The sequence below is a fragment of the Ovis aries genome, chromosome 21 (assembly GCF_016772045.2).
Source record: "Ovis aries strain OAR_USU_Benz2616 breed Rambouillet chromosome 21, ARS-UI_Ramb_v3.0, whole genome shotgun sequence".
Taxonomy (NCBI): Eukaryota; Metazoa; Chordata; class Mammalia; order Artiodactyla; family Bovidae; genus Ovis; species Ovis aries.
The window spans coordinates 46,649,144-46,667,561 of NC_056074.1; the positions used below are offsets into that span (position 1 = coordinate 46,649,144).

At 63.7% G+C, this 18,418-nt stretch overlaps 1 protein-coding gene across 4 annotated transcripts in view; it reads right to left on the reverse strand.

The window, feature by feature from the left end:
- Window positions 1-17,143, reverse strand: part of MUC5AC (mucin 5AC, oligomeric mucus/gel-forming) — a 28,276-nt gene extending 11,133 nt beyond the window's left edge. For all 4 annotated transcript variants that reach the window (XM_060404374.1, XM_060404375.1, XM_060404376.1 and 1 more), the window contains exons 1-31: window positions 17,039-17,143; window positions 15,870-15,944; window positions 15,286-15,345; window positions 14,847-15,108; window positions 14,480-14,594; window positions 13,933-14,023; window positions 13,195-13,304; window positions 12,876-13,089; window positions 12,661-12,786; window positions 12,343-12,460; window positions 11,937-12,075; window positions 11,679-11,789; window positions 8,815-8,884; window positions 8,598-8,735; window positions 8,353-8,517; window positions 8,094-8,188; window positions 7,136-7,262; window positions 6,721-6,976; window positions 6,600-6,652; window positions 6,393-6,493; window positions 6,165-6,316; window positions 5,906-6,044; window positions 5,703-5,816; window positions 5,392-5,565; window positions 4,516-4,755; window positions 4,173-4,329; window positions 3,667-3,795; window positions 3,252-3,414; window positions 2,764-2,807; window positions 2,486-2,674; window positions 75-1,886 (exon numbers count right to left, since the gene is read on the reverse strand). In XM_060404374.1, the coding sequence (XP_060260357.1) occupies window positions 75-1,886; window positions 2,486-2,674; window positions 2,764-2,807; window positions 3,252-3,414; window positions 3,667-3,795; window positions 4,173-4,329; window positions 4,516-4,755; window positions 5,392-5,565; window positions 5,703-5,816; window positions 5,906-6,044; window positions 6,165-6,316; window positions 6,393-6,493; window positions 6,600-6,652; window positions 6,721-6,976; window positions 7,136-7,262; window positions 8,094-8,188; window positions 8,353-8,517; window positions 8,598-8,735; window positions 8,815-8,884; window positions 11,679-11,789; window positions 11,937-12,075; window positions 12,343-12,460; window positions 12,661-12,786; window positions 12,876-13,089; window positions 13,195-13,304; window positions 13,933-14,023; window positions 14,480-14,594; window positions 14,847-15,108; window positions 15,286-15,345; window positions 15,870-15,944; window positions 17,039-17,111 (5,812 nt within the window). In that variant the 5' untranslated portion in view covers window positions 17,112-17,143. The remainder of the gene's footprint in view (window positions 1-74; window positions 1,887-2,485; window positions 2,675-2,763; window positions 2,808-3,251; window positions 3,415-3,666; window positions 3,796-4,172; window positions 4,330-4,515; window positions 4,756-5,391; window positions 5,566-5,702; window positions 5,817-5,905; window positions 6,045-6,164; window positions 6,317-6,392; window positions 6,494-6,599; window positions 6,653-6,720; window positions 6,977-7,135; window positions 7,263-8,093; window positions 8,189-8,352; window positions 8,518-8,597; window positions 8,736-8,814; window positions 8,885-11,678; window positions 11,790-11,936; window positions 12,076-12,342; window positions 12,461-12,660; window positions 12,787-12,875; window positions 13,090-13,194; window positions 13,305-13,932; window positions 14,024-14,479; window positions 14,595-14,846; window positions 15,109-15,285; window positions 15,346-15,869; window positions 15,945-17,038) is intronic.
- Between the last annotated feature and the right edge of the window lie 1,275 nt (window positions 17,144-18,418).

Below are 18,418 nucleotides of genomic sequence, written 5' to 3' on the forward strand. Positions count from 1 at the left end.
TGTGTTTGAAATTGTTGTTGAAACTGGCACTGGGCTGGGAGTCAAGAGGGTTGTTTTCCCAGGAGTCAAGTTACCTGTGACAGGGGTTGAGGTGCCTGGGACAAGGGTTGAGGGTCCTGGGACGGGTGTAGAGGGTCCTGGGACGGGTGTAGAGGGTCCAGGGACGGGTGTTGAGGTGCCTGGGATGGGTGTAGAGGGTCCTGGGACGGGTGTTGAGGTTCCTGGGATGGGTGTAGAGGGTCCTGGGACGGGTGTTGAGGTTCTTGGGACGGGTGTAGAGGGTCCAGGGACAGGTGTAGAGGGTCCTTGGACGGGTGTTGAGGTTCCTGGGACGGGTGTTGAGGTTCCTGGGACGGGTGTAGAGGGTCCTGGAACGGGTGTTGAGGTTCTCGGGATGGGTGTAGAGGGTCCAGGGACGGGTGTAGAGGGTCCTGGGACGGGTGTTGAGGTTCCTTGGACGGGTGTTGAGGTGCCTGGGACGGGTGTAGAGGGTCCTGGGACGGGTGTTGAGGTTCCTTGGACGGGTGTTGAGGGTCCTGGGACGGGTGTTGAGGTGCCTGGGACGGGTGTTGAGGTTCCTGGGACGGGTGTAGAGGGTCCTGGGACGGGTGTAGTGGTTCCTGGGATGGATGTAGAGGGTCCTGGGATGGGTGTTGAGGTGCCTGGGATGGTTGTAGAGGGTCCTGGGACAGGTGTTGTGGTGCCTGGGACAGGTGTAGAGGGTCCTGGGACGGGTGTAGAGGGTCCTGGGACAGATGTAAAAGGTCCTGGGACAGGTGTAGAGGGTCCTGGGACAGGTGTTGAGGTGCCTGGGACGGGTGTAGTGGTTCCTGGGATGGATGTAGAGGGTCCTGGGACGGGTGTTGAGGTGCCTGGGATGGGTGTAGAGGGTCCTGGGACAGGTGTAGAGGGTCCTGGGACAGGTGTTGTGGTGCCTGGGACGGGTGTAGAGGGTCCTGGGACAGGTGTTGTGGTGCCTGGGACGGGTGTAGAGGGTCCAGGGACAGGTGTAGAGGGTCCTGGGACAGGTGTTAAGGTGCCTGGGACGGGTGTAGTGGTTCCTGGGACAGGTGTAGAGGGTCCTGGGACAGGTGTTGAGGTGCCTGGGACGGGTGTAGTGGTTCCTGGGATGGATGTAGAGGGTCCTGGGACGGGTGTTGAGGTGCCTGGGATGGGTGTAGAGGGTCCTGGGACAGGTGTAGAGGGTCCTGGGACAGGTGTTGTGGTGCCTGGGACGGGTGTAGAGGGTCCTGGGACAGGTGTTGTGGTGCCTGGGACGGGTGTAGAGGGTCCAGGGACAGGTGTAGAGGGTCCTGGGACAGGTGTTAAGGTGCCTGGGACGGGTGTAGTGGTTCCTGGGATGGATGTAGAGGGTCCTGGGACAGGTGTTGAGGTGCCTGGGACGGGTGTAGAGGGTCCTGGGACAGGTGTAGAGGGTCCTGGGACAGGTGTTGTGGTGCCTGGGACGGGTGTAGAGGGTCCTGGGACAGGTGTTGTGGTGCCTGGGACGGGTGTAGAGGTTCCTGGGACAGGTGTAGAGGGTCCTGTGACAGATGTTGAGGTGCCTGGGACGGGTGTAGTGGTTCCTGGGATGGATGTAGAGGGTCCTGGGACGGGTGTTGAGGTGCCTGGGACGGGTGTAGAGGGTCCTGGGACGGGTGTAGAGGGTCCTGGGACAGGTGTTGTGGTGCCTGGGACGGGTGTAGAGGGTCCTGGGACAGGTGTTGTGGTGCCTGGGACGGGTGTAGAGGTTCCTGGGACAGGTGTAGAGGGTCCTGTGACAGGTGTAGAGGGTCCTGGGCTGGAGGCCGGGGCCGTGCTTGGGGTGTGTGCTGTGCTCTCGGAAGGGCTGGGGCGCCTGCCGGGTGGAATCGTCGAGCTCACACCTGAGGGCGGGAGAGAGAGGACGAGCATCAGGGGCCGGGGCTCCCCACGGCCCTCGAGGACACCCCACCCCGCCGCTCTCTCAGCATCAGCTGCTGGGGCATTCCACCACATCTGTCTGCCCCGACGGGAGCTTGGGGGGCAGGGCGCCCACACCTGGCAGGTGTGGGGCTCACCGCTCCTGAGTCAAGAGGTGAGTCAAGCTTGTGTAAGGAAGCCTGCTTCCTGGAACCTAAGGCCAGAGTTCCAGGGGCTCGTCACCCTTTGGAGAAGCTCTAATAAGGCCCTGAGGTGCCCCTGGAAGAGTGAGAACTCAGAGCGGCCTCGAGGGCAGCAGGTCTGGGCAGGGGTGCTCGAGCTGGGCTTCCCGTGGTCCTCTTCCTGGGGACCGGCCTGGGACACCTCTGCTTACAGCGCCTGCCCCTCGCTGGGAGCCTCAGCCCTGAAAGCACGACAAGGGCATCGGTCCTGCCAGGGGGCCTCGAGGAGGCCGGCCCTTCCTGGTTGCAGGGTGACTGGACAAGGGTCACACGCTCTGCTGGGTCCCGGCTCTTTCCTGACTCAGGGTGGGGGTGGGGCGCAGGGGACGTGTCTGCCTTACCGGGCAGGGATGTCGAGAAGGAGAAGGTGGTCTGGGGTGCGGGCGTGGCGGGGCTGCAGGTGTAGACCGTTCTCTCGATGGTGCCGTTGGCCCCACAGTGGGCCGAGATGCAGCTCCCCAAGCCATCCGTCGTGTGGTAGATGGCGTCCCCAGAATGGAAGGGCCTCCCGTCGTAGGTGCAGACGCAGGCTGCGGGGAGCAGAGCGCCAGCGTTACGGGGCGGGGACGCGGGCAGGAGCCCCAGGCCCCGGGCGCAAGGAGGGCGGTCTGCTGCTCACCGTTCGCGTCGTAGGCGCACTGCACGCCACCCTTGGTGCAGACGCTGGTGACACAAGAAAGGTGAGTCTGGGGGTGCCGGGCGTCCTCCGGCCTGTGCGGGGGGCAGGCCGGAGCCACCCCGCTGGGTCCCTGCGGCCGGGCCTCAGCCCGGAGGCCACGCCCTCTCAGGGCGCCTTTCAGCCAATGAGCAGAGGAGGCGGTTCCAGCACAGCCTCTGGACCCAAGGACCTTCCGGAGGCCCCTTCCTCCCCAGGGCCTGCTCCTGGGGAGGGCGCCTCGGGTGGTGTCACGACCCAGGTTCCCTTCTGCCCCCTTTCTTCACCCCCAGGCCCCCCACCCTCATCCAGCAGTGAGGAGGCTCCCCGTGGACCCCCACAGGAGACCCAGAACGGGGCACCCCTGGCCCTGAAGGAAGGAGACCCTGCTAGGAGGTGGCCAGGCGAATCCCCCTCGTGCTCCAGGATCTCGCAGCTCCGGCCAGACTCACCAGGAGTAGCAGTTCCTGTCCGAGGGCACCGTGGAGTTTGGCCAGAAAGACTGGCCTCCAACGTGGCAGGGGGGTTGTGGGGATGGGGTCGGGCATGAAGCCACACATTGCATCTGGTCCTCGTCGAAGATGGGGGCCTCTGGTGGGCACTTGGGGTAGCAGCCTGTGAGCCAGAGGGACGTGAGTCCCAGCCAGGCCAGTCACCCATGGCCTTGCTCCCACCTCAGGTCCCAGCCCTGGACCTCACCCCCCAGGCAGCAGGGAGCTCGAGGCTATGGGCACAAAGGCACCTCGAGGGGCCAGGGGGAGTTCAGCCCGGTCAACGGTCCCAGGATCACCAGGACAGACCCCAGCCCCGACCCAGGGCCCCCAGCACAGCCGCCCCCCCGCCGCCCCGGACCAGCAGGGTGCCCACCTTCCAAGCCACGGGTGTCGGGCCAGCACTGGCCGCTGGGGTTCTGGCAGGTCTTCAGGCAGGGCGCCCCACAGGGCTGGTAGTGCCACTCACACTGGCCCTGGGGGTTGTAGTAGTCGCAGAACAGAGCTGTGGGCGAGGGGCAGCGAGGGGTCACTCAGGGCCAGGCGTCTGGTCGGGGGGCCCCAGGCGGAAGGCTGCCCCAGAAGGACAGCCTGGGGCCACCCCCACACCCTGATCCTTGCCCGAGTCCTGAGAGCTGCTCTAAAGCCACGGCTGTCCTCTGTGCCTCCTAGACGTGGCCTCGCAGGGTGTGGGCCTACAAGGCCCATGGGTGAGAGGGGGCAAGCAGCTGGCTTCTTGGGGATGCCCGCCCCCGGCGCCCGGGCCCTGGGGCGGGGGAAGGGGGCCCTGCTCATTCCCTGCCTCCTCTCCCACTCTCAGCCCAACTCTCGTGAGCCCCTGCACCCCCATGCCACCTGGGAGGCAGGTCCTAGAATACTCACGGCAGGTGTCCGGGGTCCGCCAGGACACGCACACACCCGCATCGTGGCAGGCCTGGGCGTAGGCGGCCACCGCCGTGCAGAAGCACTCACAGTCGCCCCCCGAGTCGCAGGCGCAGGCGTCGCTCACGCAGGCCTCGTAGTACCTGGCTGGCTCCACCTGCGGGAGAGAAAGGCTTCAGACACCGGGGGGCTCCTGGGCACCCACGCGGCTTGATGTCCACCTGGGCCAGTTTCCCCTGGAGCACGGGGTCCTGCGCGGCCACCGCTGGCCTCAGAGGGTGGTGGGGAGCCCAGAGCTACTTCCATCCCTCCCTCCCCAGGTGCCCGGAGGAGCCCCGCGTACGTGGGCGTGGCAGGCGCTGAAGGTGGCGCTGTTGATGATGCTGCACTGCTTCTGGGCCCAGGACCTGCGGTACGGGTTGGCGGTGCAGGGGTCCCTGGGGGCCAGAGCGTCCGGGCACGACGGGGAGAATTTCCAGCTGTTGCCAAACTCCAGCGCGTCGCCCACCACAGACTGGCTCCGCGTGGTGAAGTCGTTGAGGGCATTGTCGTCGAAGTTCCCGCACAGCCCGCAGACCCTCCCCTGCAGACAGATGGACACAGAGATGGCAGCAGCTCCGGGCGGGCGCAGGAGGGGCCCACTCACTCCCTTGGGCCCCCACCTTCCCCAGGACAGCCCCCAGAGCAGCCCCAGTGAGTGTGAGGGCGGCCCTGGGTGCAGCCCACTGGGCGCTGGCGTCTCCTGGAGCAGAGGGTACAGGCAACGCGGCGTAGCAGCTATGGGGTGCCCCCAAAGACAGGCTCAGGTCCTCATCCTGGAAGCCCCTACAGCCCAGCATGAGAGTGAGGTCCCTGCAGGACGAGGGCTCCCTGGTGTGAGGTGGCCGATCTGGTGGGTGCATCCTTATGGAACGAGGGTCCATGCAACGAAGACGGTGTGGGGACGTGGGGACCAGGGCCGGGGGTGAAGGGGCCCCTGGCCGGCTTGGCGTCCAGCCTTGGGGAGGAGGGGCCCCTGTCTGGGGTCCTCCTTCCTGCAGCTGCAGGACCCAGACGCGGCCGAGGGTTTGTGCCGTCACCCTGCCTCTCTGTCTCTCCATCTCTCGGTGCCTCTCTTCCTCCTGTGCCGCTTGCCTCTCTCTGTCTGTTTCGGGGTCTCTGTCTCTCCCCTGCCTGCACCTCCATCACCAGCTGCCCCTGGTCCAGGGCGAGGCCTCACCTTGAACTCGGGGCTGAGTCTGAGGAAGATGCTGGTACCCTTGTCCCACAGCAGCGTGAGGCCCAGCTCCGTGTCCACCACCAGGTAGATACCCATCTGGTGGATGGAGTAGGGCGGCCGCGGGCCCGTCTCGATCACCTCCAGTGTCCTGTCACTCAGCTTCAGCTCGTAGCTCTGCAAGGACGTGAGGGTGGCTGAGGACACTGGCCACCACCTGGGTGGGTCCACGGCTTGGCCACCCCTGCCCTGGCTTAGTTATGGGAGCACGGCCTTCTTGGGGGGCTCCTGCCTGGACCCCCTCCCCTGCTCACCCCCAGGAAGATCTTGATGGCCTTGGAGCAGGTGGTCCCTGTGGTGCCGCAGGGCACGTTCTCGGTGACGACGCGGAAGCTGTCCTGGGTGCTGCCGTTCCCACCGCAGTGGTCCTGTGGGCAGAGGAGCGGCCCGCTGGGGTGAGCATGCACCGGGGCAGCGAGCAGGCCTTGGGGGAGGGGGGAGCTCGGTGGCAGTGTACCTGGAGCAGCGTGTACTCGCAGTCCCCGCTGAAGCTGTAGCGCCTCCCGTCAAAGGTGAGGTAGTGGCCATCCCCATACACCGTGCAGGTGGCCAGGCAGGGCTGGTCGGTACACTGCCACGTCCCACTCTGACAGGTGCTGGGGGACAGTGCCAGTCAGCCCACACCTCCCTCCTCGAGGCCCCAGCTGCCCGCCCCCACGGCTGGCCGGGCTGTGCCTCGTCCCGCTGCTGGAGCCGCCCCCCCGCCAGCCCCGTACCAGGTGTTGCAGCCCACGTGGATGGTCTGGCCTGGCTGGTAGCTGGCCTCGTTGTGCACACAGGGGCAGGCGGACACGGGGACGCAGCCGCCATCGCCGCTGGCCACCAGCCCGTCGGGACACACACAGCCGGGCTCGCACTTGGTGCTGTACTGTGGGAGGACAGACCCCGCTTAATGGATGACCTGGGCCTGCAGAGGGGCCCCAGGGACAGCGGGGGACACTTACGCAGTCCATGTCCAGGGCATGGCAGCTCTTCTGACAGGCGGCCCCGCTGGCCCCGGGCGTGGCGTTGCGGCAGTCGACGTAGAGCATGGGTGGGGCGCAGACTGGGGAGGGAGGGGGCGCTCAGGGAGCCTGCCGCCACCCAAGCTCGCTGCCTCGCGGAGGAGCTTCGTGCAGAGATTCCCCCTCACCCGCCCACTCCCAGCTCACCTGGGTCTGGGCTGTGGCCTCCGATGCAGGTCAGTGTGCCCTGGGTGCAGGAGCTGCCGGGAGAGCATGGTCAGAGAGCCCCCAGCCTCCCCCGCCCCGCCCGCTCAGCAGGGGCTCCTACCAGACGGCGCCAAGCTCGTGCAGTGACTCCCCGTTGGGGATCGCGGAGCCCTGCAGGTAGCAGGGGCAGCTGGCGGCCGGCACACACACGCCGGCGTCGTCCAGGAAGGTGCCGTTGGGGCAGGTGCAGCCATCCACGGGGATGAAGCTGATGCTGCAGGTGGCGTCCTCGTCGCTCCGGGCCCGGCAGGTGGGCGGGCACGTGCTGATGTTGTAGCGGTAGACGAGTGACTTGGGGCAGGTGGCCATGGGCTTTGCTGTGGGTGCAGGGAGGGTGGCACTCAGGCCAGAGCTGGCGGGCACCCCCGGCCCCTATAGCCCCCAGGCAGGGTCCTGGGGCCGTGGGCTCGGTGCTCCTCAACCCCCGCGCCCGGCTCGGGGTGGGATCTGTGGCGCGTCTGCCGCAGGACACTCACTGCACACGCCGTCCCGCCAGTCGCTGAGCAGCACGCCGCGGGCGGCGCAGGCCCGGACGTAGGAGGACAGGGCCGCACACATGCAGTCCTCGCTCTTCTCACAGTTGCAGGTGTCGAACAGGCAGTTCTGGGGGCACACCGGGGCGTCAGGGACCCCAGCCCACACGCGGCGATCACTCTGCATGCTGCGGCCGGAGCCCCTGCCTCCCCAGGCCCCCTCCCCAGGCTCACGGGGGCTCCCCCTCCCTCAGCAGAGTGTGAACAGACCATCTTGCACTCACGTCCTTGGGCTGGTGGGGGGCTGCCGGAGGGGTCGCAGTCCCTCATCTCTGTGACCCAGCGGTCCAGCCCCGTGCGGTCAGTCCCAGACACCAGTTTCTCACTGACCCCAGGCCCAGCGGGTACTCACTCACTGTGTGCAGCAGCCCCTGCCCCGGCGCCTGGGCCAGGGCAGGAGGACAGATGGGCTCGGGATCTCACAATGGGTGGTGAGCAAACGAGCAACTGAGTAATTGATGACTGAGTGAGGGAGGGAATGAATGAATGAGTGAATGAGGGAATGAGTGAGGGAATGAATGACTGAGTGAGTGAGGGAATGAATGAATGAGTGAATGAGTGAGTGAGTGAATGAATGAATGAGTGAGTGAATGGATGAACGGATGAATGAATGAGTGAGTGAGTGAATGAATGAATGAGTGAGTGAATGAATGAATGAATGAGTGAGTGAGTGAATGAATGAGTGAGTGAGTGAATGGATGAACGGGTGAATGAATGAATGAGTGAGTGAGTGAATGAATGAATGAGTGAGTGAATGAATGAATGAGTGAGGGAATGAGTGAGGGAGGGAGTGGGGGAGGGGACAGAGCTCGGGAGCCCGGCTGGGCCCAGACGCTGTTGCCCTGGCCCTGGACGCTGAGGGTGGCCCAGGCCCAAGGACAGAGCCGGGAGGCAGCATTACCGAGTAGTAGGTACTGGGGTCCACGGCGGAGTGGCACTGGGCGAAGGGGCCATGGGGGTCGGTCAGCCGGGAGCACCAGTGCTGAGCGTACTTCTCTGTGGACAGAGGAGGGGTGGTCAGTGGGGCTGGACGGCATGTTCAAGCAGGAGCCCCGTCGAGGTGAGCGGCTTTCCTTCACCCCGAGTTCCTCCGTAAGGAGCAGCACCGGGTGTGAGCGGTCCGAGGCACCAGGCGGGCCCCGGGGCTGCGGGACACACACCATTCTCCACGCTGAGGGAGCAGGGGTCCTCGAAGCTGTTCTTGACGTTGGGGCAGGCGGCCTGGGTCTTCCAGGTGTTGGCGAAGGCAGCGGCCGAGCCCTCCACCACGCCGCTGATGGTCCGGAAGTCATCGGCCTGGTTCTGGTTGAAGTTCCCGCACAGGCCTGGGGCAGAGGGCAGGGTGAGGCCCCCGAGCGCCCAGCCGCGGGGGGTGGGCCTGGCTGCCGGGCGGTGACCCTCTTACCGCAGCTCTGCCCTCGGTTCTGCGGCGCCAGCCTCACGAACACCTGCATGATGGGCACCAGCTGGATGTCCAGCTGCAGGCCCAGCTGGGTCTGGGCGATGATGAAGAAGGTGGAGGGTCTGAAGAGCGTGACGTTGGCTGTGGACACAGGGGCCCGCGTCTTAGTGGGTGCGAGAGGCGGAACCGCCAAAAGTGGGGCCAGGGCAGGCACCCTTACCTGCTGAGACGGGCAGCTGGGTGTAGATCTGATTCACAAACACCTCCCCACTAGCCTTGACCATGAAGACCTGGAGAAGCACACGGCAGGGGTCGTGACAGTCCCCATAGGGCAGAGAAGGGCTGACGACCACCCCTGCCCAACTCAGGCTCAGCCTGCTTTGCTAAGCTTTCCACAAGGATAGGACTTTTTTTTTTTTTTGGTGACATGAAAGTTGTTCAGGACGGCGGAGTAGAAGGGTGTGCGCTCATCTTCTCCTGTGAGAGCTCCAAAACCGCAACTAACCGCTGAGCAGATGTTGACACGAGAGTGTTGGATCCCACCAAAAAAAGATGCCCCACATCCAAGGGCAAACGAGAGGCCCCAGCAAGAGAGTTGGGGGGGGGGGGCGGAATCTCATTAAGAGTCAAACTCCTCACCTGCCAGAGATGCTCGGGGGGCTCAAACAAAATCTTGTGCGCACCAGGACCCAGGGACCCCACAGAGACCCCAGTGCCTTTGTTTGGCCTTGCAGTACAGAATGAAGCAGGGCAAAGGCTAACAGAGTTTTATCAAGAGAGTGCACTGATCATAGCAAACACTCTCTTCCAACAACACAGAGGAGACTCTACACATGGACATCACCAGATGGTCAACACCAAAATCAGATTGATTATATTCTTTGCAGCCAAAGATAGAGAAGCTCTATACAGTCAGCAAAAACAAGACCAGGAGCTGACTGTGGCTCAGATCATGAACTCCTTATTGCCAAATTCAGACTTAAATTGAAGAAAGTAGGGAAAACCACTAGACCATTCAGGTATGACCTCAATCAAATCCCTTATGATTATATAGTGGAAGTGAGAAATATATTCAAGGGGTTAGATCTGATAGAGTGCCTGATGAACTGTGGATGGAGGTTCATAGCATTGGTACAGGAGGCAATGATCAAGACCATCTCTGAGAAAAAGAAATGCAAAAAGGCAAATTGGTCGTCTGAGGAGGCCTTAGAAATAGCTGAGAAAAGAACAGAAGTGAAAGGCAAAGGAGAAAAGGAAAGATACACCCAACTGAATGCAGAGTTCCAGAGAATAGCAAGGAGAGATAAGAAAGCCTACTTCAGTGATCAATGAAAAGAAATAGAGGAAAACAATAGAATGGGAAAGACTAGAGATCTCTTCAAAAAAATTAGACATACCAAGGGAATATTTCATGCAAAGATGGGCTCAATAAAGGACAGAAATGGTATGGACCTAACAGAAGCAGAAGATATTAAAGAGAGGTGGCAAGAATACACAGAAGAACTATACAAAAAAGATCTTCACGACCCAGACAATCACAATGGTGTGATCACTCACCTAGAGCCAGACATCCTGGAGTTCAAAGTCAAGTGGGCCTTAGGAAGCATCACTATAAACAAAGTTAGTGGAGGTGGTGGAATTTCAGCTGAGCTATTTCAAATCCTAAAATATGATGCTATGAAAGTGCTGCACTCAATATGCCAGCAAATTTTGGAAAACCCCTTACATGCATCATGCGAAATGCCATACTAGATGAAGCACAAGCTGGAATCAAGATTGAAGAGAGAAATATCAATAGCCTCAGATACGCAGATGACACCACCCTTACGGCAGAAAGTGAAAAGGAACTAAAGAGCCTCTTGATGAAAGTGAAAGAGGAGAGTGAAAAAGTTGGCTTAAAACTCAGCATTCAAAAAACTAATACCACGGCATCTGGTCCCATCACTTCATGGCAAATAGATAGGGAAATAATGGAAACAGTGAGAGACTATTTTCTTGGGCTCCAAAATCACTGCAGATGGTGACTGCAGCCTTGAAACGAAAAGACACTTGCTCCTTAGAAGAAAAACTATGACCAACCTAGACAGCATATGGAAAATGCAGAGACATTACTTTGCCAACAAAGGTCCATCTAGTCAAAGCTATGTTTTTTCCAGTGGTCATATATGGATGTGAAACTTTGACCATAAAGAAAGCTGAGTGCCAAAGCATTGAAGCTTTTGAACTGTGGTGTTGGAGAAGCCTCTTGAGAGACCCTTGGACTGCAAGGAGCCCAACCAGTCCTTCCTAAAGGAGATCAGCCCTGGGTGTTCTTTGGAGGGACTGATACTGAAGCTGAAACTCCAGTACTTTGGGCACCTGATGGGAAGAGCTGACCCAAGACCCTGATGCTGGGAAAGATTGAGGGCAGGAGGAGAGGGGGGGCTACAGGATGCGACGGTTGGATGGCATCACTGACTCGATGGACATGAGTTTGGGTGAACTCCGGGAGTTGGTGTTGGACAGGGAAGCCTGGCGTGCTGCAATCCATAGGGTCACAAAGAATCAGACACGACTGAGCGACTGAACTGAACTGAACTGAGCAAAGAGATTTACTAAAGTAAGAAAGTCGACTTCAAGGCCTTCCCTGGTGGTCCAGTGGTTAGGACTCTACTTTGCAAAGAAGCTGATGTGGTTCTGATCCCTGGTCAGGAAACTGAGACCCCACACGCTGCGGGACAACTAAGCTTGTCAGTCGCAACTACTGAGGCGGCGCTCCAGAGCCCGCTCGCCGCAGCGAGGCGCCGCATGTCACGGGAAGACCCCACAGGCCGCAGCCAGGGCCTGGGGAAGCCTAAGTTCTTTTAAATGTACTATTTTTTTAAGTCAGTTTCAGCAGAGAAGCTTCCTGGGCCACGCTGGACAGGTGAGGGGCCCCTAGAGCCCGTCTCAGAGCTGGTCTCTCTGGAGACGGTTGCTCAGAAGACCCTCAAGCAGTGCAGGTGGGACGCAGTGGGGGTGTCCACAGGCTGCTGCCTCTGTGGGGTCACGGCTCGGGCAGAGGCCATTTGCCAGGAGGGACACCCCGCCCGGGCCCGCGCTCACCGTGTGGCCCCCGCCCAGGCTCAGCGTCAGGCTCTTCAGGCAGGTCTCGCTGTCGGTCAGCCCGCACCTGCGCAGCTCGGCCAGCACGGTGAAGGCGCTGCTGTCACAAGGCTGGAAACACAGGCCCCCGTGCAGAGCTCAGCAGCCCCCAGCCCGCCTCGGCCTCCCCGCTCCGCCCGCCCAGAGCCGGGGTGGTCTCCTGGAGGGTCTGCCAAGGCCTCGGGAGCCGCGGCGGGCCCGTCCGGGGAGGCCCCGCACCTTGGCCAGCACGTAGCTGCAGTCCCCAGGCACTCTGTACTGCTTCTCGTCAAACGTGGAGATGTGGGCGCCGCCCAGCACTGAGCAGGTCCCCGGGCACGGCGCCTCCTGGCAGGTCCAGCGGCCACCAGAGCAGGTGCTGAGAGCAGGGAGGCCCCGAGTGCGTGCTGGGCCCCAGGCACGGCCCCCACCCAGCTGGCAGGCCGACAGCGGTCCCGCCCAGGCCTGCCTGCCTCCCTACAGAGACTGGAGCCCCTTGGCCCCTCCCCAGAGAGCCGCTGGCCTCTGCCCCAGGCCCCAGGTGGGAGCAGACCCATGGCACCTGGCCACAGCCCCCAGGGGGCCTCCCAGGAGCGTCCGTCCCAGGGCAGATCAAGGGAGCAGAGGGCAGGGCCCGGGGCCCTACCAGTTGGTGCAGCCTGTGGAGTAGCCGGTCCCTGGAGCGTAGGTGGCCCCGTTGTACACGCAGGAGCACCCGGACACGGGGACGCAGCCCGCCTGGCCAATGTCGTCCAGCACCATCCCTGCAGAGGCAGGCAGGCCGTGTGGTACGTGCCGCACTGTCTGCTGAGAGGGCGTGGAGAGGGGCGCGGCCCCTGCCCACCACGGGCCTGCCCTAGAGGGCTCCTCGGACCCAGGGGCCAAGGGACACCTCAGGGGCTCTGTCCTGGGACCCGTGATGCCTCTGTGTGATTCGGGGGGCCGGGGAGGGGCTCCTTCTCACCCTCGGGGCAGAAGCAGCCGGCGATGCAGTGGTCCTCGCACAGCTGGGAGCGCTCAGGGTTGGAGCAGGTGTCCGCGCAGGGCGGGCCACACTCACGGTACTGCATGTTCAGGGGGCACGTCTGGGCTGCGGGGGAGGACGGGCCGTGTCACACCCTGCCCTGCCCCCGGCCCTGGGGGACAGCAGGCCAGGCCCCAGGCCACTCGGGCACTCACGGCAGAGCTGGGGGCCCCGCCAGTCCAGGGGCAGCCCCCCCGCATGGGCGCACTGGCGGGAGTACTCGGCCAGGGTGTGGCAGAGGCAGCTGGTGAGGTTGACCCGGCTGCAGTGGCAGAGGTCGTGCCGGCAGGCCTCCAGGTAGCTGCTGGTGTTCACCAAGTGGGCACAGCCCGAGAACGGCTCGCTGCTCAGCATCTCCTCGCAGATGCCCTGGGGCAGAGCCCAGACCCCTCGCTCAGTCTGGTCTGGAATGTCCCCAGCTCAGCCCCGGGGCTGTGGGAGCAAGACCCCCACCCTGTCCATTCTGGGCCTTACAGAGTCATCCGAGCAGGTCCCAGCATCCTCGGGAACAGGGTCCTGACACTGCTCCGTGGGGCCGTCCATCTTCTGCAGGCTCCCAAACTCGGTGGGGGTCAGTCTGACATCTGCCGGAAGCACAAGGGCCCCCCACATCCCTCGCTCAGGGTGCTCTGGCCATGCCTGCCTTCCTTGCCCACACTGCCCGGTTAAGTGGCAGCTCTGAAGGATATTCAGGGCGTCTGAGATGAAGTGAGGGGCCCCTGGGCATTCGAGGCCACAGGGCTGTGGGCTCGGCCCTTTACCTGATGCTCCGTGGGCCTGGGGCCAGCTCGCAGCCCAGGGGGCTGGAAAGTGTGCCTGAGCCTCTGCCGGCCGCCCCCAGGCCCCTGGGCTGGCCTCTGGTAAGCAGCCCTCATGGATGGGCTTTGCATGGGGCTCCACAGGCCCAGCAGAGGGGACCCCAAGCTCGGGGCCGTGGCAGGCGTGGGTCGCCAGAAAGGCCACGGCTGGGTGGCAAAGTGTCAGGACTAAGATGCAGAGACAGGGTCTGGACAGAGGCAGGTCTTCAGCTTCACAGGAGGGCGTGGCGGGGGCTGCCTGCTCTGCAGGGGGTGGTGCGGGGCCACGCCCGGGTCTGCACACGTGTTCAGACCGACACCTCTGACTTGGGATTCTGGAGGCAGGCTGCAGGGAGCGCTGAGGAGCCGGGCGCGGGCGGGGGTAGGGCACGGGGAGGCGCCGGGGAGAACTCACTGTGTGAGAAGAACTCATTGTAGACGGGGACGCCGTTGAAGTCTCCGCATAGCCCGCAAGTCTGGTTGGCGTACTTGGCGTCCAGCTCGAGCTGCAGGGAGAGGACACGTCGGACTCCAGCCGCACCAGGGACGCCCCGGGACCAGAACGATGGACCAGGCTCCCGAGGAGGTCGGAGCTGCAGCTCCTCACAGAGGACCCCCCAACTCGTTCCTCCAAGCCGGGACCCCGAGCAGGAGTGTGTCCTGGAGGAGACACTTCCCCGACACACGGCGTCTCCGTGGGGTGTGGGCCCTGGGCCCCCAGCACGGTGGGATCTGCCTTCTCACCCTCCTTCACCCAGAGCACCTTCTTCCCTCCCTGGGGGGGCTGTTGGCTGGAGGTACCTACTGGGGCCCCCGCCCTTAGCCCCCGGCCCTGGCCCCCACTCCTGGCCCCCCGGCCCCAGCCTCACCAGGAGGCTATTGGGCTGGAGGTATGTGCCAGGACCCCCGCCCCCAGCCCCCCACTCCCGGCTCCCCAGCCCCACCCCCGGCCCCGGCCTCACCAGGAGGCTGTCGTCCTGGTTCCACATGAAGACCAGGCCCAGCTTGGCCGCCACCTTCAGATTGCCGTGGCTGTGCTCGATGAGGACCCCGGACTGGCTGAAAGGCAGCTGAATTCTGCAGGGAGAGGGCCGGGCAGCAGAGGTCAGGACAGGCGGGGAGGCCCTTCAGCTCACATCCCGACCAGGTCACCAAGACCCAAGAGCATGGAGCTCGAGCGTCAGCAGCACAAAGGAGGGGCTGCGTCCGGGCGCAGTGCCAGAGCCTGAGCCCCCAGGAGAGACAGGGGGCAGAGCGTGGGGGCCTGGGGGCCTGGGGCCGCCCTGCGTGGTCCCGGGAGCACGCGTGCCTTCCGGGCCCCAGACTCACGGGCGGCCGTTGACCAGGATGGAGCCCTTGGCCAGCCTGACGACCAGGCCGTCCAGCTTCATGGTGACCCTGCTGGGCGCAGTGCTGTTGGGCCCGGGGCCGCGGCGGAGCTGCAGGTTGAAGTCCTCGTAGGCGGAGCCACAGTGCGCGGAGAAGACGTAGTTGCACAGCCCGGGGAAGCGGAAGACGTCGCCATCAAAGGTCTTGTAGTGGAAGTCGCCCCACGTGCTGCACACCCGCCCACCGTGGGCCGCATTCAGGGCTGCGGTCAAACAGAGCGGGGCATTTCCGAGGGACACTGGCAACATGGCCTGGACCTCCCGAAAGCCGTGCCCTCATCCCCGCAAGGAGCCACGCACCCTCCCGCCACCTCCGGCTCCAGAGAGATAGGTCTCCGCAGACATGGCTGCCCGCCTCCCACCTGGCCTCGTGGCCTCACCTTGCACCACGGGGGCGGTCCTCAGAGGCGGGTGGATGGTCACTCCACGGAGGCCGGTGCCTGAGGGAACAGGCAGGTGTTCACACGCTCGCTCAAGCACCCCCAGCTCGACCCCCAGGAGGGCCTCCACCGCTGCAGGGCTGCCCGCTCCCGAGCTCTGGGCTCTGCTGTGTGTGTGACCTCGCTGCTGCATGAGCACCAGGGCCAGCAGAGATTCCCACAGCTGAGCAGCGGAGGTCAGCTCTCATGCCCACGTGGCCCTGATGTTGTTTGCACCCGGGAGTTCCCGGCTCCGGAATCTCAAAAATGCCTGAATCAACACCTGTGGCTGCAAACCATGCTTCCGTGCTGAGCTCAGGCCCAGGTGTGCCTCCCAGGGAGCCCCGTCAGGGGACAAGCAGACCGAGGCGTGTCCCCGAGCCTCCCAGGGAGCCCTGTCAGGGGGCAAGCAGACCAAGGCGTGTCCCCGAGCCTGCCCTTGCTCTGCGGCCGGTGGCCTCGCCGTGAGACCAGGAGACGGCGAGCAGCCTGAGCGGTGCCTCCTGAGTGGGGCGGGGGCTCCGACGGGTGGGGGATCCACTCACCGCCAGGCCCCTGAGGGGCAGGAGGGAGGTCTGGGTGCTCGAAGCTGAGCTCTGCAGCGCTGTTCCGGGCCTGGCCTGCAGGAAGGGGAGTGGGCGTTGGGCTGGAGCTGGCCCCAAAGGACACAACGACGGAAGGGGGCGGGCCTGGAGGGTGGGGTTCTCCACGCGGACTGGGGGCCTGGGAGGCCCTCTTCTGAGTCACCCCAGGCCCTCCGCTGGGCCACGGCTCCTTCAACCATGCCCTCCGGTGAGCCCCCCGGCCCTGAGCCAGCTTCTCCAGGGGCCCTTCCTTCAAGCATGGTGCATTCACGCACACCAAGCATCCACCACGCACACCAAGCATCCACCACGCACACCAAGCATCCACCAGGTACCAGACCCTGGTTCCCTGCTCAGGACACAGGGGAACAGGCAGGAGCACCTGCCAGGCAGCAGCCCATCCGAGGGGCAGACCCTGAGGCCGTGGGCTGGCTCAGCCCCTCCAGAGCCAGCTGGAGACCTGGGACCAAGAGTGCAGACAGAGCCGCACCCGAAACAAGGAGCTCAGCACCACTGCAGAGCTCAGCGCCGCGGAGGCCAGGCAGGCAGCGCCTGGGGACCGGCAGAGTCAGCCCAGAGGCCTCCCCAAGAACCTGCCTTGCCTCTGAGGCGTGTCCAGGGAGCCCCCAGCCGGGCAGCCTCGGCCTGAGCACTGCAGGCAGCCGGCTGCAGGAGGCTGGGCACCAGGGCATGCAAGCCACCTGGGGCAGGGGCACCTCAGCCACACGGCATGGTCCCTGAGCTGCCAAGCGCTGGGGGCTGAGCAGCCCCTACACACGTCTGGGGCCCAGCTGTGCCCTGGGAAGCAGGTGGGAGATGCCAGCCCCAGTGGGAGAGGCCTCTGAGGATGGCACCCTGCAGCCAGAGGCTCACAGATGCACGGCTGACCCCTCCCCGACCCCTACCTGGACCCTACAGCCCCAGAAGCCCCTCCCCGATGCCACAGTCTCCTGGAGCAGGAGCGAGCTGGAAGAGCGGCCCACGGGCACCCTCAGCTTCTCAGAGCCTTGGGCGAGGCCTCCGAGCTGCTTGCTGCCCACCTGGCACTAGGGCCTCTCTAGGGCTTGAGAGGTGGTGGGGGCTCCAGGCTCCCGTCACGGCCGGCCTGGGGATGCCAGCGGGCACCTTACCTGTGTGCTGGGCACAGGCCAGAGTGAGGGCCAGGGCCCAGAGTGGGGCCAGCCTCCTCCGGCCGACACCCATGGCGTGTGGGAGAAAGTCCCAAGGCGGCCTCTGAGGACGGCTGTGAGCAGGCAGGAGCCTTTTGTAGTCCTGGAGCTGGCTGCGGCCCCATCAGCCTCACGTGGGAGGGCGGGGCCACGCCTGCAAGTCCCCTCACCCAGGTAAACAGTGGCCACTGGCTTTGGGATGGCCCGCGGCTGAAGACAGCAGAGATGGGTGTGTCTGCAGCTGGGATGTGGTTCCTGGGTCCTTAAGCTCTGGCTCAGGCATCCTCTCACTGGGCACCCAGCTCTGAACCCTGGCTGGGCAGGCTTCTGTGAGGCTGACCCTTGAGCTCCTGTGCCTGGAGGCCACCCCATGCTTCCTGCTGCGGGGGCTGCTGGGCCGGCCCCACCCTCACTGCACAGGGGCTCAGGGGCGGCATTCCCAGTGACAGGACCCTGCCTCCCGGACCAGTGCTGCCTGGGAGGCTGGCTGTGCTCCCAGGGGGCGGTGAGCAGCCCCAGGCTAGCTCATCCCACGTGGGCCTGTGTCTTCCTTGAGGGGCAGGGGCGATGCCAAGCGAACCAGCCCAGAAACTGGCCTGGTGGTCTTGGCCATGATAGACTCTGCCTGAGGAGGCACGCTGGTGACGGCCACCCACTCAGGTCGTGGGTGTGTGGGCTCTGGGCCCGTCAGGGTGTTGTGCTGGGGCTGGACCTCAGTCCCAGGTGGCTACACACAGCAGCCGCTGCAGCTGGGGGGCTCCACTGCCACAGGGGCTGGCCAGGAGGCTCTCCCTGGGGCGGAGCAGCAGGCCGGGCCTCTGATGCTGAGGCAGGCCTGGCTCAGGAGCCCCGGAGCTTTGGCTTCTGGCTCTTGGGGCCTGTCCTGAGTTCCTTCTGGGCACCTAGCTTTCTATCCCAGAGCCTTTCCCTCCTTATGCCCCCGATTTACCCTGGTATCTGGTAGAAAGAACACCTCACACAGAACAAGAGTGTGAAGGTGGGGTATGGTGAGTGAGTGAGTGTGTCAGTGAGTGTGTGCGTGAATGAGTGTGTGAGTGGGTGTATGAGTGAGTATGTGAGTGAGTGAGTGTGTCAGTGAATGAGTGTGTGAGTGTGTGAGTGAGTGTGAGTGAGTGTGTGAGTGAGTGGGTGTGTGTGTGAGTGAGTGTGAGTGAGTGAGTGTGTGAGTGTGTGTGTGAGTGAGTGTGTGAGTGAGTGGGTGTGTGAGTGTGTGATTGAGTGTGTGAGTGTGTGAGTGAGTGAGTGTGTGAGTGGGTGTGTGAGTGAGTGAGTATGTGAGTGAGTGTGTGAGTATGTGAGTGAGTGTGTGAGTGAGTGTGT